General features: G+C 44.4%; 1 protein-coding gene across 10 annotated transcripts in view; it reads left to right on the plus strand.

The window, feature by feature from the left end:
- Positions 1-20253, plus strand: part of PTPRT (protein tyrosine phosphatase receptor type T) — a 582374-nt gene that overhangs the window by 176240 nt on the left and 385881 nt on the right. For 2 of the 10 annotated variants that reach the window (XM_080557605.1, XM_080557601.1), the window contains exon 2: positions 16898-17045. The exons of the other annotated variants lie outside the window; for them this stretch is intronic. In XM_080557605.1, coding sequence (XP_080413731.1) covers positions 16898-17045 — 148 coding nt within the window. The remainder of the gene's footprint in view (positions 1-16897; positions 17046-20253) is intronic. 10 annotated transcript variants of the gene reach the window in all.

Raw genomic sequence — 20253 nt, forward strand, 5'->3', positions numbered from 1 at the left:
CTCATTTTTATTTGCCAGATGTGCCCAAGCAGCTGGAGCTGCGCTCTGCTGCTACGTCAACATCTTTCCCACTGACTGTTTTTTCCTTTATTTCCATGGTGGCATATTTTTAGCTTAATTAGTGGTGGCAGTGCTGATCTGCTGCCTATTGTTTGCTGTTTATTTTCTTTGTCTTGGCATTTAGAGGCTGTGGCACAGATCCTTGGAAGCTAATTTAGCCCATTCCCCCTCATCCTGTTTTAGCCCATTCCCCCTCATCCTGTCACCAAAATAAAAAAAAAAATGGGCTAAAGTTGCGACAGGGGAGTTTTAGGTTGGATGTTAGGAAGTACTTCTTTACCGAAAGGGTTATTAAGCATTGGAACGGGCTGCCCAGGGAGGTGGTGGAGTCACCATCCCTGGAGGTCTTTAAAAGACGTTTAGATGTAGGGCTTAGGGATATGGTTTAGTGGAGTACTTAGTGTTAGGTCGGAGGTTGGACTCGATGATCTTGAGGTCTCTTCCAACCTAGAGAAATCTGTGAATCTGTGAATCTGTAATGGGTCTATTCCCACCTTACCAGTACAGTTGGCAGTACACAACAGCAACCATTTTGATGAAGGCTTGTAAAATGGGAATCTTCTTCCAGAATCTGAGTAACATGGGGAGGAGGAAAAAGCAGTTTCCAAAGTAATTTTGAATGTTATATTGAAATCCAAAGAATCAGCATTCCAGGGCGTATTTCTGCTGCAGAAAAACATGCGTGTTTGGTATGTGTACTAAAGAAACATTGAAATTGTAGCTCAGTGAACGTGCCCCTTATCTCTCAGGTCATTCTGCTCTTCATATTTTTTCCATGTGCTCTCTCAGTTGCACATTAACCTGTATGCTTCTGAAGCCACAAATAGCAGAGTCAGCAGAGCCTAACTTTGGTAAAGCAGGACTAAAGCAAAGACCTTGTATTTGCTGTAACAGTTTATAGCAGTTGTCTGTCATCTTCAATGTCTTATTTCTAGCCTTGCCCAACATTTGATTCTTCAGAGAAAGACAATGCTCCTCCCCAAAATAGCAAGGTAATTCTTTGGGAAAATAACCCTGCTGTGATGTGTTTCATCCAAAAGCAAATCTGAATGATTCTGTGCTTTGCTATGTGTATACAGTAGAAAAAAATGACACTTATAACATTCTACTTTGTCACAGCGTTCAGTGCAACCAATTATTTCAGCTGATGGATCCACTTATTCTCCAGAAGTTATAGCTAGCTCTTTGATATCTAATGAAAGTACTTGCCACTTTTGGTACTTTACATCTTCAAAGCGCTGTATAAACATTTAAATTAATACGAAACCCACTGGGGATGGCAAATGAATGAAGTATGTACAAACTTGCACTTACAGGACTAAAAGGCCTTTCACAAAATGGATAGAAAGCTAAGCGTGCCTTACGTGGCCTGGTAGCAGTGCCAGTGCTGCCCCTGCCCAGCAGGTGACACATGGGTGCATCTTCCTGCAGCCTCCTTCACTTCCCTGCTCAGGTGAGCACAGATGAAAGCCTCCCCCCCCCTCTCCTTGCCACTGCTTGCAGCCACTCCTTTTCTCGCTGTGAGGCACCAGCCTTGTTCCCACACCAAACAAAGTGGCTGTCCTAGGAAGGAGGTTTGTGGGCCTGTAAACTGCTGGCTGAACCAAGCCCACACCTGTAAGTCGTGCTGCAGATCTCACACCCTGCTTCAGTGTCCCGGGTGACCATTATCTGCTGTGTGATGGTACCTGGGGTTTTGGCTTGTGCCACGTGGTGACATGCGCTGTCGTGCTGATGGTTCTGGGGAAGGGTCTCAGGAGGATGCCAGGGGATTCCCAGTGTACAGCAAACGTTTCTTGGAGGGTCTTAGATGCAGCTCTAAGTCCTAATGTCTGTAACAATACAATTCTCTCTGTATTTAAAGCTTTTCATCCTTTTCTGAACAGTCTGATCTACTCACAAAAGTGCTTTTTCAGCTGCTGTTAGCATAATCTAACCTTCTCTGATCAGCCATCGCCTGCCCCGTCCATGAGCATCGCACGATGCCCATGTGGGGTTTTGCTCTGAACAGGCCGAGGTGCAGGCTCCCTCGGGCAGTGGGGCCAGGGGTTGTTGGTAGTCCTGTGCTGTTAATTGCCACGGGCCGAAATGGTGGGTTTGTCCTCTGCTAGTGCTGCCACCCGCTGCCATGCTACATTGAAAGATGTGGAGTGTTTTGGTGTTGGCAAATAAACTGCAAAGCCTAACAAAGCCAAGGCTGACACGTAAGCTCAATATGTTGCAAGTAAAACTGCTGATTGCCAGCTGGTTGTGGAGGTTGGAAATGTTAAAACAGCTTCCAAAGAGATATTTAATTTTCTTTACCTTAAACCAACCAAAGATGCGGAGGACGCGGTCTATCTTCCAGCACACAGGAGGTCTTTGTGCTGCGCCTCTCTGCTGTGCTCGGCAGCTAATAATTTTTAGAGCCGTTTCTCTGCTGTAGCTTCTGGTAAGTAGATACCTACAGAGACACAATTAGAGACGGGGCTCTACGAGGTGGGGTCACTGCTGGCTGCCAGTGCTGTAGCTCTGCTTTCGGCAAGAGCTGGGCTGAGGATGCTCGTGTTGGCGCTTCTTGACAGCGGTCAGTGCTCGAAGGCAGCGAGCTGCCGGCTGCTGTGCGCGTTCAGCTCCCACCAATGCAGATGTGTCTTAATGAAAGAGGCTCAAAGCAGGGAACTTTGAACCCATGCCTAACAGATACGACGCATGTTGTTGTAAGCTTTCTGCTGTATGGCGTTTCTCGGGGGTGCCTCCATCCTGTTGGAGGTGTTAGGTCTGATGTGGTTCAGTAACGAATGCCATCGGCTGCTTCCTTGTGCTGTGTTCTGAATTCTTCATGGGCCTGTTGGTTTAAAAAAACCAAAAACTTAACACAAACCGCCTTACTAATACCTCTCTTGTAAACATTACTGAAAAAGGAGCAAACTTTATATTCATGTATGTTCTCCTTATTATGGTAATTAATTTCCCTTTATAACTACTTAATGCTTTCCTGTATCTAACCTGCCCCTTGTTAGCAGTAGCGAGCAGGAAGCGGGCGTGCTCGGGTTGCAGGCGCTGCTCCGAATGCTGACAGCCAGGCAGCCTGGCAGCAGCGCTGGGTAAGGAGCCCAGCTCGCCCCGAGCTGCTGCTGCGAGGCTGTCGCTTCCCACTGCTCCCCACGGTGACGGACGTGGCGGGCGCTGCATCGCCGCGGTGCGTAGGGAGGAAGGGGAGAAGCGAGAAGAAGCGTCTCGCAATGAAAAGTACCGATTCAGCAGACGGAGCGAGCAGAAATGCAAACCGGTCTCACGGAGCGCGGAGAGGGGAGGAGGAAATACAGTAATGCGATGCACAGATGCTCTTTGATCTTGGCTAGGATTCAGAGCGGCGTGGTCCTGCTGCAGGTGGCATTAGATAAGAGGATGTATTCCCTGGACGGATTTTTGCTGGCACTCTGAAGCAATTAGATTTTGCTTGTTTGTTAAGTGAGCATAACCAGGTGTTCCCTCCCTCCCCTTCCCCAAAAAAGGGTTTGAGATCCCCATCTCCCGAATGGATTAATTATGGTTTCATCTCCCTCCTGTATCAATTACAGCAGTCTATGCTCCTGGGCTTGCTAAGGGGGTTTCTTGTTCCCTTTCCCTCTCGCCTTACTGAAAGGTGTTCTTGAATTGAGGTAGCTCTTAATGGGTGTAAAGCAAAGAGTTCAGAAGCCCTGTAGGATTAAAATGAGACCCAGATATTAAGATGGGTTTAGTTCAAGGGCCAGAAAGTTTCTTGTAGGCATGCACTGACATTTTGAAGACATTTCGAAGGTGAGGATGAATGGGATGAGATGCAAGAGGGGTACCTGCAGGGAAAGAAAGCATTCTTCAGAGGGCAGAGAAACTGTGTGTCCTGTGTCAGCGATGCACTCTAATTTTCTAGACTCTCTGCTATGTGATAAGAATCTGTGGGGTTGCTTTTCTGCTTTGTCCTAACTTCATGCTGGATCATCCTTGTGAGAAATAATGATATGCATTCGGAACTGTAGCTGGGCCAGCAGCAGGGACAGAAAGCTGCTCAGGCTTTCTCTGCGTAGACCAGAAGAGACAGGTAAAGCAAGCAGAAGGATATATGCTGTAGCATCCCCTAGGAGGTTTTGAGCTTGTGTTTTGAGCCATTGCTTACCAAAGTTCTTACCTCCAGGAATTAGTCTAACAAATCAGCTTTCTCAAAATCCTCAGCCATTTGCTGCCTTACAGTGTAATTGTGCGTGACTGTTGCTCATTAGACAGCAATATGTACCTCCAGGGAACGGGGCTTTACAGCCTGGGATGAATTAAACTGAAACTTTGGCAAATGTCTCTGCTTCTTTTCAGGACTTAAAAAAAAGTGTGGGCTCTGTGTGTGTGTACCTTCAAGCATCTGGGTATGGTGTTGGTGGATGCTGTGTGCTATGGGAGGAGGTGGTGAAGCTGTGACAAAGCTGCTGCTCTTAAATCCATCCCTTTTCCTGCGGAACCAGGAAAACAGAATTCAAGAGCAACATTGGAGTGTGTTATATAGTGCACACTTGCTTTGCACTGGAGACCAATTGGCAGGGATGTCTTATTCATGCCAATGCTGCCCAGGCTGCCAAGCATGTTAGCAGTTGTGGTTTAGGATACACACATCTGTGATTCTGACTGGGATCCAACCTATTAGCCCATTTGTGCATGAATGCAAGGGGTAACTTCCAGCCTGAAGGTCGTAGTTGTTCTGTGTTTGTCTCTGCAGGGGAAGGGTGGGAATTCCCCCCTCCCCCCCATCTTTCTTATTAGGGCTTTGGCAGAAACATCTTGCTTTGCTCACTGTATTATGTATTTCATCACTTTTCGTTGTTGCTTTCATACAGTTCTGCTCTAGAGAGTGGATTCCTATCTCCAGGGTCCAAGCACAAGTGGCTAATGAACCATTTGAACTCAGTAGCCACTGATCTCTGTTTAAGCTGAATGATGCAGGGTGCAACTGTTGGTGCTGCTGTAATCAGTGCAGAAGGGCTGGTGATATGGTGGGGGTGGGTGGAGGGAAAGGAGGGATGGGGAGTGCACGGAAGCCTTCTGGCTTAGAATATTTTTCAATGACTTTTACCAACAGTCCGTTCTGTAGAGTTGCTGCCTTCCATTGAAGGAGAAAAGTAAAATCAGAACGGCTCCGTGTGGGTCCTTCGCCCCTTCAAAATGAATTTTGCTTCCTTTGGACTTGGAGTGTGTTTATAAGGAGATATGAGAATACTGTTGAGGTTGTCTGGTGACTGCCTTATATGTTTTTCTCCCTGAATGTCATATGTGCCTACATGAATAGGTGAAGGCCCTGAATTCCCATGTCTCAACCTGAGTGCTCCCTGCACTTTGGCACTTGAGCACTCCTGGTAACGTCTGGTGTTCAAATCTGGCAAAGAGAATTGCCAGCTTCCAATGCCAGAACTTTTTTTCATGAGGCTGCGGGGATTCTCATCTCTCCCTCTGCCGTCCAATTTTCCACTCAACAATATTACACCGGATATGGATTTTGTCTCATTAACTGTAGGTTTCTAAGCATAGTATACAGCAAGCAAATACGTTGTTAGGATGTCAGGCTGTTCTGCTATCTTTCCCAATAGTAATTCTCAGTTTAACAGAAAGTATTTAATCTGGCATCGTTATGAACTTAAAATATATATTATATATATTAAAATATATATATATCCAAAATAAAGCTAACAAAGCTATGTTAGATCAAGACAGTTGAATGAAGGGAATCTTGTCATGGAAGAACATGACTGCTGTAAGAACTGAGTTGGTATGTTTAATCTCTTGGCCAAATTTCAGTGGATGGATAGGGTACGTTGGGCTTCTGAACCACGAAACTTGAAGGGTGAGATTCATCTCACTTGCTTTTAGATGTCTGCAGCGTAGACAGCTGTGCTGGAGTGAGTCCTCAGCTCCCTTTAGAGTCAGTGGAGAGGAAGAGATAGTTCTCAAGGATGATTCATCTCACCTAGACATCTACGTGAATGCTGCTGCTGAGATGATATTCAGAATAAAAGTACTGGTTTCTCTTCTCTAGCTGTAAAGACAGCATAGATGATATGGGTGTCTACATTACAAACATTTAAGACTTAGATGAATCCCAGCTGACATGCTTTCCGTTCCTCCCTGAAGTTGGTAGGATTTCAAAGCATTCAGTTTGATATGAGGGATGTACAACATTGACAAAATCAAGCCTGAACTGCCTCTGAGAGATGTGAAAGCCGTTCCACATTTGTCCTAAACTTCTGTGGGTGGCGAATGCGTTGCTTTTACTTGTCAGGTGGAAGAGCATTACTGCTGGGTGCTCTGACAGTAAGGAAAAAAAGTATGTATTATTTTGATCTCCGTACAAAAACGCAATGTGGAGATTTGGAGCGAGCCACTGTCCAGTGACATTTGAGCACCGCTCAGTATATCAGCTTAAATGCTGAATATATCCAGATATCCGGACACTTTAAAAGATCTTTGTTATATTCATTTTTAATGCTTTTCTAGGGCAAGATAGTTCATTCTTTTCCTTGCATTTAGCATGCAAAGCATCCAGTTTTAAATACAAATTAGTTTGAAAACAATCCTCTTTTTGCTTTTTTAAACTTTTAAAGCTTGGATTTAGCTTTTTAGGCTCATTAATATTCACACACACTGCTTAGTTAAGCTTGCTTTAATTTCTGTGTGCTTTGTTAACAGGGATTATAGTGATGTTTGCATTTGCATGCAAGACTTTGACTATTGTGTAAATTCTGGTCATTATTATGGGGGGGAAAAAAAGTGTTGAAAATCTACCTCACTTCCTCCAGTTCTTTAGCTGTTATACTTAATAGCCTTGTGAGAGTGTTTCTTTCCATATTTATTAGGTGGATTTTTCATTTCTCTTTGAAAGATGTTTGAGAGCCTTGGAAGCCCCGAGGAGAAGGCAGGCTTCTGGTCTCCAGGTATGCCTTTGGCACACTGTATTGACAAAGGAACATATCCCTTCAAATCTGGAAAGCGAAGACAGCCTTGGATGAGTCCAAGTTGTACAATATTTCGCTCGGCTGTGACAGTTGGAGGCATTAGTTACCTGCCTCTGTTGCTGTGGCCAAATGAGCTGGAAAGCACAGCAGCTTTCTAACGATGTTCCGGAGCCAAAGCCTGCTCTCAGCAAAACACCTGTATTTGCAGCCAGTGGCTGGCTGGGGAGGCTGCTGAAGTGTTTACGGAAGGATAATTTGTAGCTTCTTTTTCCATTTAATTCTAAATGTGCTCAGAGTTCATAAGTGGCATTATCAGATCTTGAACCTGCAGCCTGCCTCCCCTGAGGGAACACGCAGCCTGGATGGCCCCCGGGCTGGTCCTGTGCCAAAACGATGGGTGCTGTGCCGCAGGTCTGCCTGGCAGAAGAAGTGGGGGGGCCAGAAGTCTTTCAGCCCCTGTGTGAAGACAGTGAGCACCCTGCCAGCAGGCACCTGGCTGCCAGAGCCCAAGTGGATGTTGCGAGCCCACTTCAGAGCGGCCGGAGCTGGGCTGGTGACACCGCCTTCTGAGGAGCCAGAGGGCTCCAGCCGCCTTTTTGGGTGTGGTCATATCTCGGACCATTCACCTGTATGTCACCGGGGTGCTATTTTAATGCCTAGCTTTTGTGCTCGTTTCAGTTCCCGAAGCCGACCCTCCCCTTTCGCTGGGTGCTGCTGGCACCTTGCTGCTGCGAGCCGGGTGGGCAGGGCGCCTGGAAACGGCGGCCGGGAGGGGAGCGTTTAATGGTGGCAGCCTTGGGCCTTCGGTCAGTCCTGGCCAGGCTGCTGGGCCTGATAACCCCACGACCTGGGGAGAATTCGGCCAGGTTTCCCCTGGCATTGGCTTAGTGCTGGTCGGTGAGAGGGAGGGCATGGTACACAGAGCGTAGGGGGAAACGAACAGGCTTGATATTAAAAGCGTAAAGTTAGATTTCTGAATCTCACAGGGCTCTTTGGGTGCATTTCCTTGAGTCGTAGAGCAGTTTGTCATTTTCTTTCCCCTGCCCTGTCAACCTGACTTACAGAAGTACCTCAGTGTGGCTTTTGTGAAAACTTCTAACCCGTTTTTTGCAAAGAAGCGAGGTTTTTAAAACCTGCTGCATGATCTTCTGGCAGCAGTTGCCCATCGAGACCTCCACCTCCTGCATTAATGGCACAGACAACTTGGTCCTCGGAGGACCCTGGCTTCTGTTCCTGTCATGTATCTGCTGGCATTTCTGTGTATGTGGGTAGGTGGCTGCCGAGCACTGACACAGGCTGCTGGTGGTGTGAGCCGTGGAGGAAACCCGTGCCTGTCCAGAAGCTGTCAGTGCACCAAGGCAAAGCTTGAGCCAAGCAATCACACTTCGCCTCTCAGCTGGGCTTTTTTATTGTAGAGGTTACAACGTTTGCTCATAATACTGTTTATGTTAGTAAAAAATAATAATAAAAAATAGTGTGTATTCCCTTTCCTTTCCTCCTTTTCTTCTTCCACAAAAAACCCGAACTATCAAGTCAGCAGTCAGAGGGATCTGTACATCCAGGAGCTTTTCATGCAGAGAGCTTCCCTCTCCCTGCCTGTTCTGAAGGCATGCACATTGCATCTTCCCTTGGCATCTTTGACAACATGTCCCCTGTACTCTGTAATTTCATGCATCCCTGTAATTTATCACTCTTACAGTTTTGGCTTGTGTAGCAAGAGATGCAACAATCCATAAATCAGATAAAATATCTTGCATAATAAGTACCTATATTTATCTCTTGTTGTGTTTGCAGGGAAAAAAGTCTCTTGGTTGGGTTTGGGGGCAGTGGGGGGGTTCAGTGTGTGTGTGGGGGGAGGTTAATTCTCTGGCAGTCAACCACGACATCCTTTTGCTTTTGTACTTCATAGGAAAGAACTTGTTAATTCAGTAACTATTTCAGACCAGCATCCTCCTGCTGCGGACGCCCGCTGTGGTGGTGGTGGTGCGTGGCACAGGGAACACAGGGGGACGGTCACGGTGCAGCTCCTGGGGACGCTTTCCTTCCCACTTCGGCTGGAACGTGCTGCGTGCTCCGAGGTGCAGAGCTGTTGCACTTTCCAGCTTCAATAAATAAATCCTATCTGGTGGATTTAGGGTTTAGCATTACCCGTGTCAGTATCTAATCTTTTGTTGAATCAGTTGCTGGATGCAGTCTTTGTTTGCTCAAACTTATTCTGACTTAAGAAATCCTGGGAGAAATCTTAGGAGATGGAGGGGAGGGAGGGATAATAGCTTCCGTACCTCTCTTGTGGTATGGAGGGCTTCGTCTGAATTGTCTTCAAACCACTCTGTCCTGCCCCAAAAGATGCAAGACCCTGAAGATAGCCTTTGCTGATGAACTCTGAGAAAAATAACCCCTTTGTTCATTAAATGCACATACAACTGAAATTGTAACAGGTATGAGAGTTCTGCGCAGTTTGGGGCATCTTTCTGCATTCGTGAATGAGAAGCACATCAAGTTTTTCTTGCTCAGCCTATTCAACTACTTTATAAAGTCAATTTGTAATGACTATTACTATGGAGAGACTTGTAAATTCGTGTAATATCTGTCCATATAAACAGAAATTGTAGGCTCGGGAAATGTAGCTTGAAAACAATATTATCAGCTGTTCACTGCTAAATTCACTTTTCTCCTCTCATTCCATAAATTAATTGTCAGTTTCCTCACTGCGGCTACTGCTGTAGCCTGAACCCCCCCAGCCAGTCCCGAGGCACGGGGCTGGATCTCTGCAGAGCCCTGCTGTGAGAGCACTTGTGCAGATGTGCCATGTGAAGTGGACTTCAGGGCTGGGATTTGTGTAGTAGAGGAAACAAACACCGTGAGATGCACAAACCTGGTGGTCTTTGCAGTTCCAACCACCAGAACTTTGCGGTTGGTCAGGGGGAGGAGTGGAACATGGCACTAAAAATCTGTGACCTTTGGCTTTTATGGCAGAGGTTCTGGCTTTCTGATGCTGATGGGTTTTGTTGTTTTTTTCTTTAGTTTTGTCGTTTGAGTAGGCTCCAGCAGAATAATGTGTAAAGGTCAGTGCTGGAGAGGCAGAGCTTGATCCTGTCCAGCGTGTGCGCGCTCTGCCTGAGTCCTGCTGGTTCAGATCAGAGCGCTTTACGCTGCTTAAATGAATATCAACATCAGTTGAAAGACTTGGAATCAAATAATTTGCCATAACTTCAGTGAGAAACACTCTGTGGCCAATAACATAGGCTCAGGCAAGGATCTCAGTGAAGCAGCACTTTTTTTCGTGATTGCAATGGCGGGCATCCCACAAGCAGGAGCGCACCTCCCAGTCACGTAGTACAGTTTATATACTTTATTTCTTGATGATTGCGACCCTCCCCTGTTTGCCCACTGGGTAATCCAGGTTCACAACCTATCTGATGCTTCACAGACAATACATGGCTTTCAGTTGCCGGCCTGTTGTTTTTCAGATTTCTTTTGACTTTTTTACTCTTTGAAGTGGTAATGTTTCTTCACTTATCTGACTTGACTTGACACCGTGATTTTTACCTAATTGCTCTAAGGAGTCTGCTAAGCTTTCTTATCACTGCAGGCATATCTCAATACCACAGCCCTTCCCTTTAAACCATCTAACTGCAAAACCAACCTTTTTGTTCCCACATTACTTACTGGTTCTCATGCTCCAAGAAAAAGTAAACCTGCCAGAAAATAACACAGTTTGAAGACTTAGTGTTCACGTTCTCAGGAAAATTAGTTTTTTAGAACCGCAAAACTATTTAGCATCAGCACAGTGGAAGAGGAGGCAGAATCCCGAGGTCTTCCACAACTTGCTTTGATGCAGTATTGCTTCTCTAAACAGGCATCTCTAAACCCTGTCAGTATGTCGTGGCTAAGTAGAGATTGATCATTAAATGATGGACACTAGTTCTAATTATCACTTCTCTGGGACCTGCACTCTGTTTTCATTCTTTATCGATAGTTTTCATTGTGGTATTTCAAGGTGGGGAAAAAACCATGTGTGGCCCAATATTAAGGGGTTAATTACCTGAAACTTTATATCTACAAGTAGTTTCTTTAAGTGAAGGAATTGTCAGGCCTTAAAAGTGTTTCTTGTATCCATAGCATGCGAGCAGGTGAGTAACTGTGAGCCTGAGGCACGCTAGAGGTGTGCTCCTGCTTCTAGGTGAAGCTTAGCCTAGCATCAGGGTTTGAGAATTCCTCTCTTGTGTAGCTGACATGGTCGTCTGTTACTGTGAGAGAAAAGGAGGAATATAAGAAAGTGACTAACGATCTTATAAGAGCCATAAAAACATTCAATTGCACAGATGTATAAGCTCTAAAGCTCAGCGCTGGTACAGATGAGATTGTTTCTGAAAGCGTGCTGAAATAATGCACTGTTTGCATCTGAGACCACGGCAAGGCCATTCGTACCCTTTTTCATTTTAAGAAATGAGAACTCCTAAGCAACAGAATATTTTAGCTTTGTACTAGCAAGATTTTTCTGATTATGTAGGAAGGTAATTTCAAAGTGATTTTTTTGAAAGAAACAGCACTAAAACATGCGTCCAAAGCCAAATCTCTTTTTTTCCCTACATTGAAAAAGGTTTTAAAGCATTTGTTCAGTCTGGAATAGTTCTTGCTGGCTAAATCTATTCTTTTTTTATACATTTGAATTTGTGGTATCCTGTGAAAGGCTCATTGTTCGCAGACATGTTCTTCTGAGCACACTGCAACTCTGCTTATGAGTTAGCTTTCTGAAGGAAGCTGGAAAAACTGGCTGTAGGTTAGAAATACAAACCTTCAAGGCTGGGTGAACTGGAAATGAGACTCTTGTCTGGACGGTGGTGCAGTTAGGAACTGTGAGATTGAAACGGTTTGTTTTTTTTCTTATAGCTCAGGACACTTGGACTGGTGCATAGAAGACTGAAAGATTAAATACTTTATTGAATCCTCTTTGCTTTCATGCTCAAGCCATAGCAGCCACTTATTTGAAACAAAGGAGTAGTTCATACTTCCGCGATGGCTTATCATACTGTAAGAAAGCACTTGTTAAGAACAGTGGAATTGTTATCTAAAGTAAGGGCACATTGACATCCTATGGATCTGTAGACTTGACATCTTAAGATATTGCCTTAAAATTCACTCTCATAAAATGCACAAGCTCAATAAAATGGATCTTGTTCTTCTCTCAAAAGTGGGCTCCCTTTGGCGGCCCACTGAAGCACATTAACATCCCAAGGAAAATTGTGTAAAAGGTGATGAAGCATGCGAGCATGTTGTGACCTAACGCTTCTAATGGGTATCAATCTAGTGTTAAAGTTGTGCTGTGAGATTTGTACTTCATAGAATCAGATTCATTCAGTTTGGAAAAGACCTCTTGAGATCATCTAGTCCAACCCTTAACCTGGTACTGACAAGTCCACCACTAAACCATGCTACCAAGTTCTGCATCTACACGTTTCTTGAAGACCTCCAGTGACGGTGACTCAAGCACTTCCCTGGGCAGTCTATACGGTTCTGTACAGCCATTTTGGTAAAGAAATTTCTCGTAATATCCAAGCTGCTACTTTGGTTTAGGGAAGGAACCCCCCACCCACCAGTATTTTCAGCTTTAATACATTTGCATGTTTCCCACTTCTTCCTTCCTCTGGGATACCTGTTCTCTTTGCGCTTGTCAGAATTCAGCACTAGGGCTCACATGTGGCTCTATACCTGAAAATACAAAATAACAGTGGGAAGGGCATCCTTGAGAATGAAAGGATTTCCGCAAACATCGCTTTTCGTGTGTATTTATTTTAGATTAGTGCATTTTTGATTGTTGACCTTTCCAGTCCTCTGCTTTTTTAGTGTACTTAAGTACACTTAAACAGCATCATATTCATAGACCGGCCCTAGGGAGAATCTCACTAACGCCCGATTTTCTAGCTGAGCCTTCTGGAAACTTTGACCGTACTCCAGAGTTGGAGCATCCTTTTTGTCAGATTGTGCCTTTCCTTCCTGGATCTCTTGTCTTACCCCGTTGTTGCTGCTTTAGTGGTACAAAGGAATTAGCAGAATTAACAATATATTTGAAGAATCAATAGGCATGTTTTTTGTTTAGTTTTCTTCTAGACATAAATCCCAGTATGCTAGCGTGTAAACAACATTAGTATGGGTTATGTCTATATTAATCTCAACAATGGTAACATTTATTCCCAGTAGCCAGGTTATGTTTTCAGCAGCAACTTCGTTAGAATCATTTTTTTAAGCCTCCTTGTTAGCTCTTTGGGGTCTCCCTTTTACCTATTTCTTTAAATCAAAGCTTTTTTTTCCCTCATATAGTCACCTTCTGAAGAGTTATTGGTCTATTTCTTTCTCCTTTCCTTTGCTCGACTGCTTGCCTATTAATTTTTGCTGAGCTTCTGCCTTGAATTTTGAAGCTCTTCATCTAACCAATAGGCTTCAGTAAATATCTTCCTGTATGAATTTTCCTAAACTTAGTGACTGCCTTGATTTTTATTGAAACGGTCTTTCCCAGGCTGTTTGGCTTCGCTCTTATTTTCATCGAGACGGTGAATTTATTACTTTCCTCCAGTTTGCTGTTTCTGAACCAAGGGGCTTTACGTTATGATTGCGTACAGAATCACCAAGGAGACTTCTCAGTTTCAGCAGTTTCTTCTTGTTCTGTTAAGGCATAGAAAGTTCAAATGTTTGCAAAATTGTGTGCTAGGATAGTCATTAAAACTTGCAGGTTCCCAGGATTTAGCTGTAGGAGGGACCATCTAGTACCATTTCTGGCAGGTGGGCTTTTACTCATTTTTTCACTTATTTTCTCTCACTTAAAGCCAAGAAATGAGCTGTAACTGTTATCAAAGTCTAACTTACCTCTTGGCTTACGTATTCCTTCAAGAAAATCTTCATCTCAGACGTGAAGGCTGGAGGATACAGCCCTTCCTGTTGCATATTCCAATAGTAGTTAATCACCCTTACTATTAAAAATGTGTCCTTTCCTTCTAATTCGAAATTGTCTGAAATTCTGTGCAACAGCAGCTGTGAATCTGACAGAGCAGTGTTTCATGATCTTTCCCTGAAGTGATCTAATAGTGTTTAACATCTGTGGACCACTTGGGCTGCCAAGATTTTACAAGCCTTCAGTGAGAGTGTTTGAATACAAAGGATACCCCGTTTTTGTACGTGCCATTCTGGAGACCGATTGAAAATCAGCTAACAGCCTGGTATCTGGGTAGGTATGCAGTAGATTTATTGTGCTTTAGAATATCTGTTGGTATGTTTGTGGTGCTCCTCATCCTCCATCCTTGTGTGCATTCTGGCTCCCTGTTCTCCCTGCTGCACTAGTAAATAGTATGTTGGACTGAAACAGTAACTTGGTTTGGGCAAGTGTTGCAAAATTTGTCAATCCTGGAAAAGTAAGGATTAAAGCCTGGTGTGTGCCCTGGCAGTACTTGAGCTCAAGACTTTTTTAAAGGGGAAAAAAAACACTATTGTTATTTCGAAATAGATTTGCTTCAAGGACGTTTGTGGTGCTTTATATTTTTCATAAATGAGAGTTTTGGTGGCACTGAGAAAGAGGTTGTTATGTGCTGAGGGATGTGTGTTTGGGGGCAGAATAGAGGCCTTGTGCCTGAAGGCTGCTCGTTGTGTCCTCCTGGGTTTCTGAGGTGCCCTGGAGGCTCTTTGGGGCATCTTGGTGTGGTGCAGCACAGCTCCTTCTGTGGTTATGAGAGGTGTGAGTGACATCCAAGAATCTGAGGCCCAGAGGTGCCAGTTGTGTGCCTGCCTGCAGAAAGCAGGGAAGAGGCAAGAGGGGGCGAGGGGGAGGGAGTCAGGCTTGGGGCCCTGTGCGAAGGCGAGGTGGAGCGGGCCTGGGGTGCCTTGGGGTGCCTGGCTGGCACAGTGAGTGTTCGGCACTGCTTGGTGCTGCTCTTCTGAAGTGTCGTACGTGAGGGGTGGTGTTTGTGGGGGTGTGATTTGGGTGACAGCACAGATTGCTTCAAAGTACCCTAAAACCATGGACGAATGATGTTCCTCGCACTGTGAGCGCTCTGCTTAGAGAGAGACAAAGGTGCTGTGGCTGTTGCAGTCAAGCACTGGTGTCTGGTATAACAAGTGCAGAAATATTCTCAAAAATAGAAATAAGAGAAGGGTCCCAGAATTTTATTACTTCTGAGTACAGCATCTTTGCTCCTAAATGGCTTCTGCTCTTAAATTAATTTCTCTTTGAGATAGCCTGCCTTGAATGCATGGCTTCGCCACTGAGCTGGTGTAGGGCCTGTGGATTGGTGGCACAGAAATGCTGAGCACTGTGCTGAGTTACTGGCATCTGCTAAGTTACGAAGCTGACTCGATGACTGTGGGCAAGACCATTTCTGAAGGACTTCTTAGGAGGATTTTTGCTTTCTTCACCCTCCTTTGGCACAGGCTGTTATCCTGTGTGTCTGAGGATGGCCGCTCCAACACAGCTGCTCTGTGCTGAGTAGAGTCACTCTGGTCTGAGCTTGTAAGCTACAAGCCAGTGCTCCCCATCTCGTCCTCTCTCGGCTTTCTGGGGCAAGACCAAGTGACCTGGTGGCAGGTAGGTAGGAGAGGAGTCCGGGCGTTGGGTATCTGGGTCCTGTTCTCTAACGAGCTGTAGAGATCTTGTGCAAACTTGAAGGAAAAAAGTTTTGAAGGTGTTAAGGATGTGGGAGGTGGACAGGTATTTATTGGGAGTTTCAGAAAGGCGTTAAGTGATTTAGTTCCCACTGATCTTCAGTATGAGTTATGCCTGGCTGCTGCTTCAGATCTTAACCACTGTCTTTTAGGTGTACAGCTTTATGTATACCTTTAGAAGTACATGCTATGGCCTTTGTTTGACAATTTCTCACTTGTACAATAGTGTGTGCAATAGAATGCTTCTTCATTTCACAATAAAAGGTTGAACATACAAAAAGTTGTTAGGTTCATGAATCCCACGGAATCACAGACTACACGTGAACAACACTTGATCATAAGCATTTCACAGCTCATAACCTGTACTTGCTTGGTTTTCTCAGCACCACCTGAAAGGTTTTCTTGTCTTTCATTTGGAAGTTGAGATGTATAAGAGAAATGAAAGGTTTGTCTTCCTCCTGCCCCTGGAGCAATGGCCTACAAGCAAAAAACACTAGGGTAGAGGATCCTGCAGAGAACTACAATCGACACAGGATATTGAGAGGGGAGGGGATGCTTGCATTAATTTCATCTTGTTTCAGGATACTTAACAGACTGTATCTCTGCAATCTCGCTGAGCTTCTGGGAGGGATGGGATTAGAGAAATAGTGATCAAGATTATCTTTTCCTTTTAACGCTAGTATTATGTCTGTATTGGAATACTCACTGTAATTATCTGTATACCCCAGGATTGATTTCTTCTTGTCCTGTGAAGATGATGGAGTAGAAGTGTAGCTTTTATGTATAAATATTACGAGTGTCAGACAAACTCAATATTGGTTATGAGCTGAGAGGATCTTTCTTCAGGCACTGGTGTGAGATGCAGTCCCCGTGTTTTGTTTTTACACAACGTATCTGGCCTTCAAGTGAAGTATTTTTGTCCATTCCTGCTCTTGATCTTCTGCAATGTTTCTTGAAGTGGAATCATTTTTTTCAGACTTAGAAGTGCTGTTTTGTTGGATACCAGTCCATAGTGCATTTAACTTGAAATTACATTATATTAAAGTTTAGTGAAGCTGAATCTCTTTGTTTATTTCTCTGCCAGTCAAATCAATATCCTTCATCTATTTGCTGATGGGAGGCAGGAAAAAAAAGAATAATTTGTGTAGGTGGTAGTGACTTGATTGGCACATGATAGGAACAAACAGGAGATGTTTTCTTTATTTTTTTTCCCAATTTTGTTTTTCTTTTGAAAGTTCCCAGTTCTCCAGCAGGGTCTTAAGTGGTTCTCAGAGCGATGCAGTTTCACCTTTGGAGAGGTGCATGCCCCACCAGTGTGCAGCTTGTTGGTGCCACAGAAGGCTCTTCCATGGTGCAGCCATTTGGGACCAGTTGCTCCTGCAGGTATCTGTCTTCCTCTTATTAGCCCAGTCAGAGATCCAGTTAATTCCTTCAGTTTCACGTGGATGCACATTAAATAAGATGAGCTTGTTTGGAAAGGAAGGCATGAGTATGAGCAACTGCCTAAATCTATTCCTCCTTATACAAAATGTTAAGAAAACCTCTTCAGTTTTTAAAATGGAGTTGTAGGATTTTATTGCTCTTTTTGAGTCGACTAAAGCTGAAATACCACTGTGGCTGCGGAACAGAGTAGAAACTAGGATAAAACTGTAACATGTGGTGACTACGGTCATAGCACCCAGTGGAAATATTAGCAGAGGCCAAGATTTTCAAAAATATGCTCAGTGGTGCACTAATTCTGCTTCCGTCAAGGTCAGTGGTGAAAGTCTCCCTGGTGTCATTTAGAGCAAATGTAAGCTAATGAAGAGCGCTCGGACAAGTCCGTGCTGTAGAGGTTGGCCCCTGCAAAGCTGCAGTCAGCTTCCTAAACCTGCTGCCTCAAGAGAGCGTGCACTCATCATGCCACTCTAGAGCTGGTTCTTTTTATAATTTTAATTCTATGTTTTAATTTCAGTCTCTACTTGTGATTGTAAACTGGCAAGCAGGATGTAGACTTGTTTTGCTTTCCTGCCTAGTTATTTTCCTAGGTAAGTGTTGATTCTTGGTGGATGATAAATCAGTTAACGCAGGGTATATCCTTAGAGTTGAGTTTTCCGGAGCTAAGGCTGCAGCATAGTTATAACCGCTTATTTAAGCAGGCTTACAGATCAGTATGGATTTTCAGTTGGTTTTTATCAGTTGGGTAAATCATGTGGGTTGTTTTCGTTAATTTGGCTGTTACTTTTGATTTATGGTCTACATATTGCAGTTTAATCAGGGAAAAAAGTATTACTTAAATATTTAGATACAGGGAATAGTCTTTAATATACTGTCTACAGAACAAGAAAATATGGTGTTAAAATGTTTCACAGGGGATTTATCAAAGTAGCTTATTAATCTGGAGTTAAATTAGATGAAGATTTAATGAGCCACACAGACCCTTTAGCTGACTTGACTCAGAAGAAGTGGGGAGGTTGCTCTGGGTTTGCAATGAGAGTAGGGGTCAAGGTGTGCGGAAGGAAACAGGAGGAGACAGGATCGCTCCGCTCGGCCCAGCCCTGAGTGAAGGGCTGAGGCCTTCCTCTGAACCAAGGAGCTTTATCATGCCTCAAGATCAAGAGTTATTTTCCTTTCAAATTCTTTCCCAAGCTAGTAAGCTTTTGCTAGCAATCTGTAATACCTTCCGAGTCATCTTCAAGAAGGTCTTTTGGATGAATCCGCTCTTCACATTTTTACGTAATTCCCACGTTTTCACTTCTCCTGGCCTCTGCTGAGCATCGCAAATCCGTTTTATCCTAGTGAACTGTGAATACAGAAAACTTTTTAAATAATGCTCTGTAGAAGCACAAGATAATTGTGTTTATCTATTTCATGCAAACCCAGCTTTAACACCACATTAAGTCTGAGAAGTCAAGCATTCAGAAAAGGCAGTATTAAAGCCGAGCAGCGAATCCGTGTGCTGTTTTTAGTGCCACTTCAGAAGTCAGCTCACACCAGCTCTCCCTCTACCTTGTTCCTTCCTGTGATTTTTTGGTCAGCTTAACTCAAACGGCTGTCCTCGAAGAAGGAACTTCTCTACTGGAAACCTTCCACTTTTCTCCTATGCTGCAGAGTAACTTCTGTAGTGGAGGAAGCGATGACCGCTGTAGCAGGTTCCCTTCATGCAGATGGAAGCTGACCGACAGAGCAGTGCTCATTTTTCATGGCTCGTAGTCCTCACCTGTGAGGCTTCCTGCGTTACCGGGATGAAAACTGGAAACCGTGCCAGCGGTAGCAGAGCTGGTTTCTTTTACTTCAATGTCTGGAAAGGTTGAGAACTGGCTCTTCACAGTAGGTGTTGGGTCCACCTGCTGGGGCTTTTTAAGAGCTGAGAAGTTGGGCTTGCTGGCGCTTTACTTCCCAAATCCATGTTTGTCTTAGCTGAAGTTTTCCTTCTATTCTGGGTAAGTGTGGAGACAGTGAACTTTCAAGTAACGTAAAATTCATCTGTCTGTGAACTCAGCTATTGGTCAGGAACAATTTTTTAATTTTTTAACAGACTTAAGATTGCAACTGCCATCCCATAACTTCAAGCAAGGCTGCTGAAGTGGATTATTTTATACTTCATGAAACTGTACAGAACGCAAGTGTTTAACGAGATTGAACCCAGTAGACACATCTGACAGCAGTTTTTATAAAGTTGGTGTGTATATTGTTTAAAAAATAATATGGAAAGGGCAAACATGCTTTTCAGACAGATTCAGACACTGCTATTGATTCATAGACGCAGGTACCTTCAAGTTGTGAGATGAGCATCTGGCACAGAGGTAGCTGCCTCTGACAAAGAAAAGACGAGTTTTGCCCTTTCACTGGCAAATATGTAGTTAATAACAGCTCAAGCTCACTTCTGTTCCAGAAATCAATCAATCATGCTTTTACTCAGCTCTTTGGTAACCTCCTGTTCCTTAGTAAATGAGACAGCTGTCCTCTGATGCCTGGATTATAAATCAGGATGAGCATCCCTCTGTAACAGTGGCTGGTTTCCCTTTACCTCGGGTTGGGATAATTCACAATTAAGTTTTGGCGTGTGCAATACAAACACAGAGTGAAGAGAGGATCCGTGCCCCGCGGTGTTCACAGCCTCAGGTTAAGGTGAGAGCTCACGGAGATGCAGCTGACGCGCAGACGTATCGCGGGTCGGCATGGCTTCGTGCTGCCTGGGAGGGAGGCGAGGCCGCGGAGGCACTGAGCTGTCACCAGCAGCTGAGGTTCCTCCTGCCACCGAGCAAATGCTGTTCTGTGAGGACACGGCTTCGGCAACTCGTGCTACGCGTTGCTGTGCATGGATTCTCTAAAAAGGGTAACCTTACTATGGACTCGGCAAAAATTCGTGCAGGCTAGTATTTTTTTTCCCTGCTTGTAAAGATTTCTTTTTAACTGCTGCTGTGCTTCTTCAGGTTTATGGTCAAGTTTAAGATTACAGCGAGAACTCCAGGGCTGCTTGTCCTGAGTGGGTATGTCATGGCTTGCTGTACAAGATGGATTTTCACTTGTTGGAACAAATCTGTTCCTGCTTAACGGGTGGTAAAGCTTCAAACTTCTGCTGGCAGGAGGACAGTGAACCCATACAAAG

Source organism: Anser brachyrhynchus (genome assembly GCF_964034855.1).
Source record: "Anser brachyrhynchus genome assembly, chromosome: 16".
NCBI lineage: Eukaryota > Metazoa > Chordata > Aves > Anseriformes > Anatidae > Anser > Anser brachyrhynchus.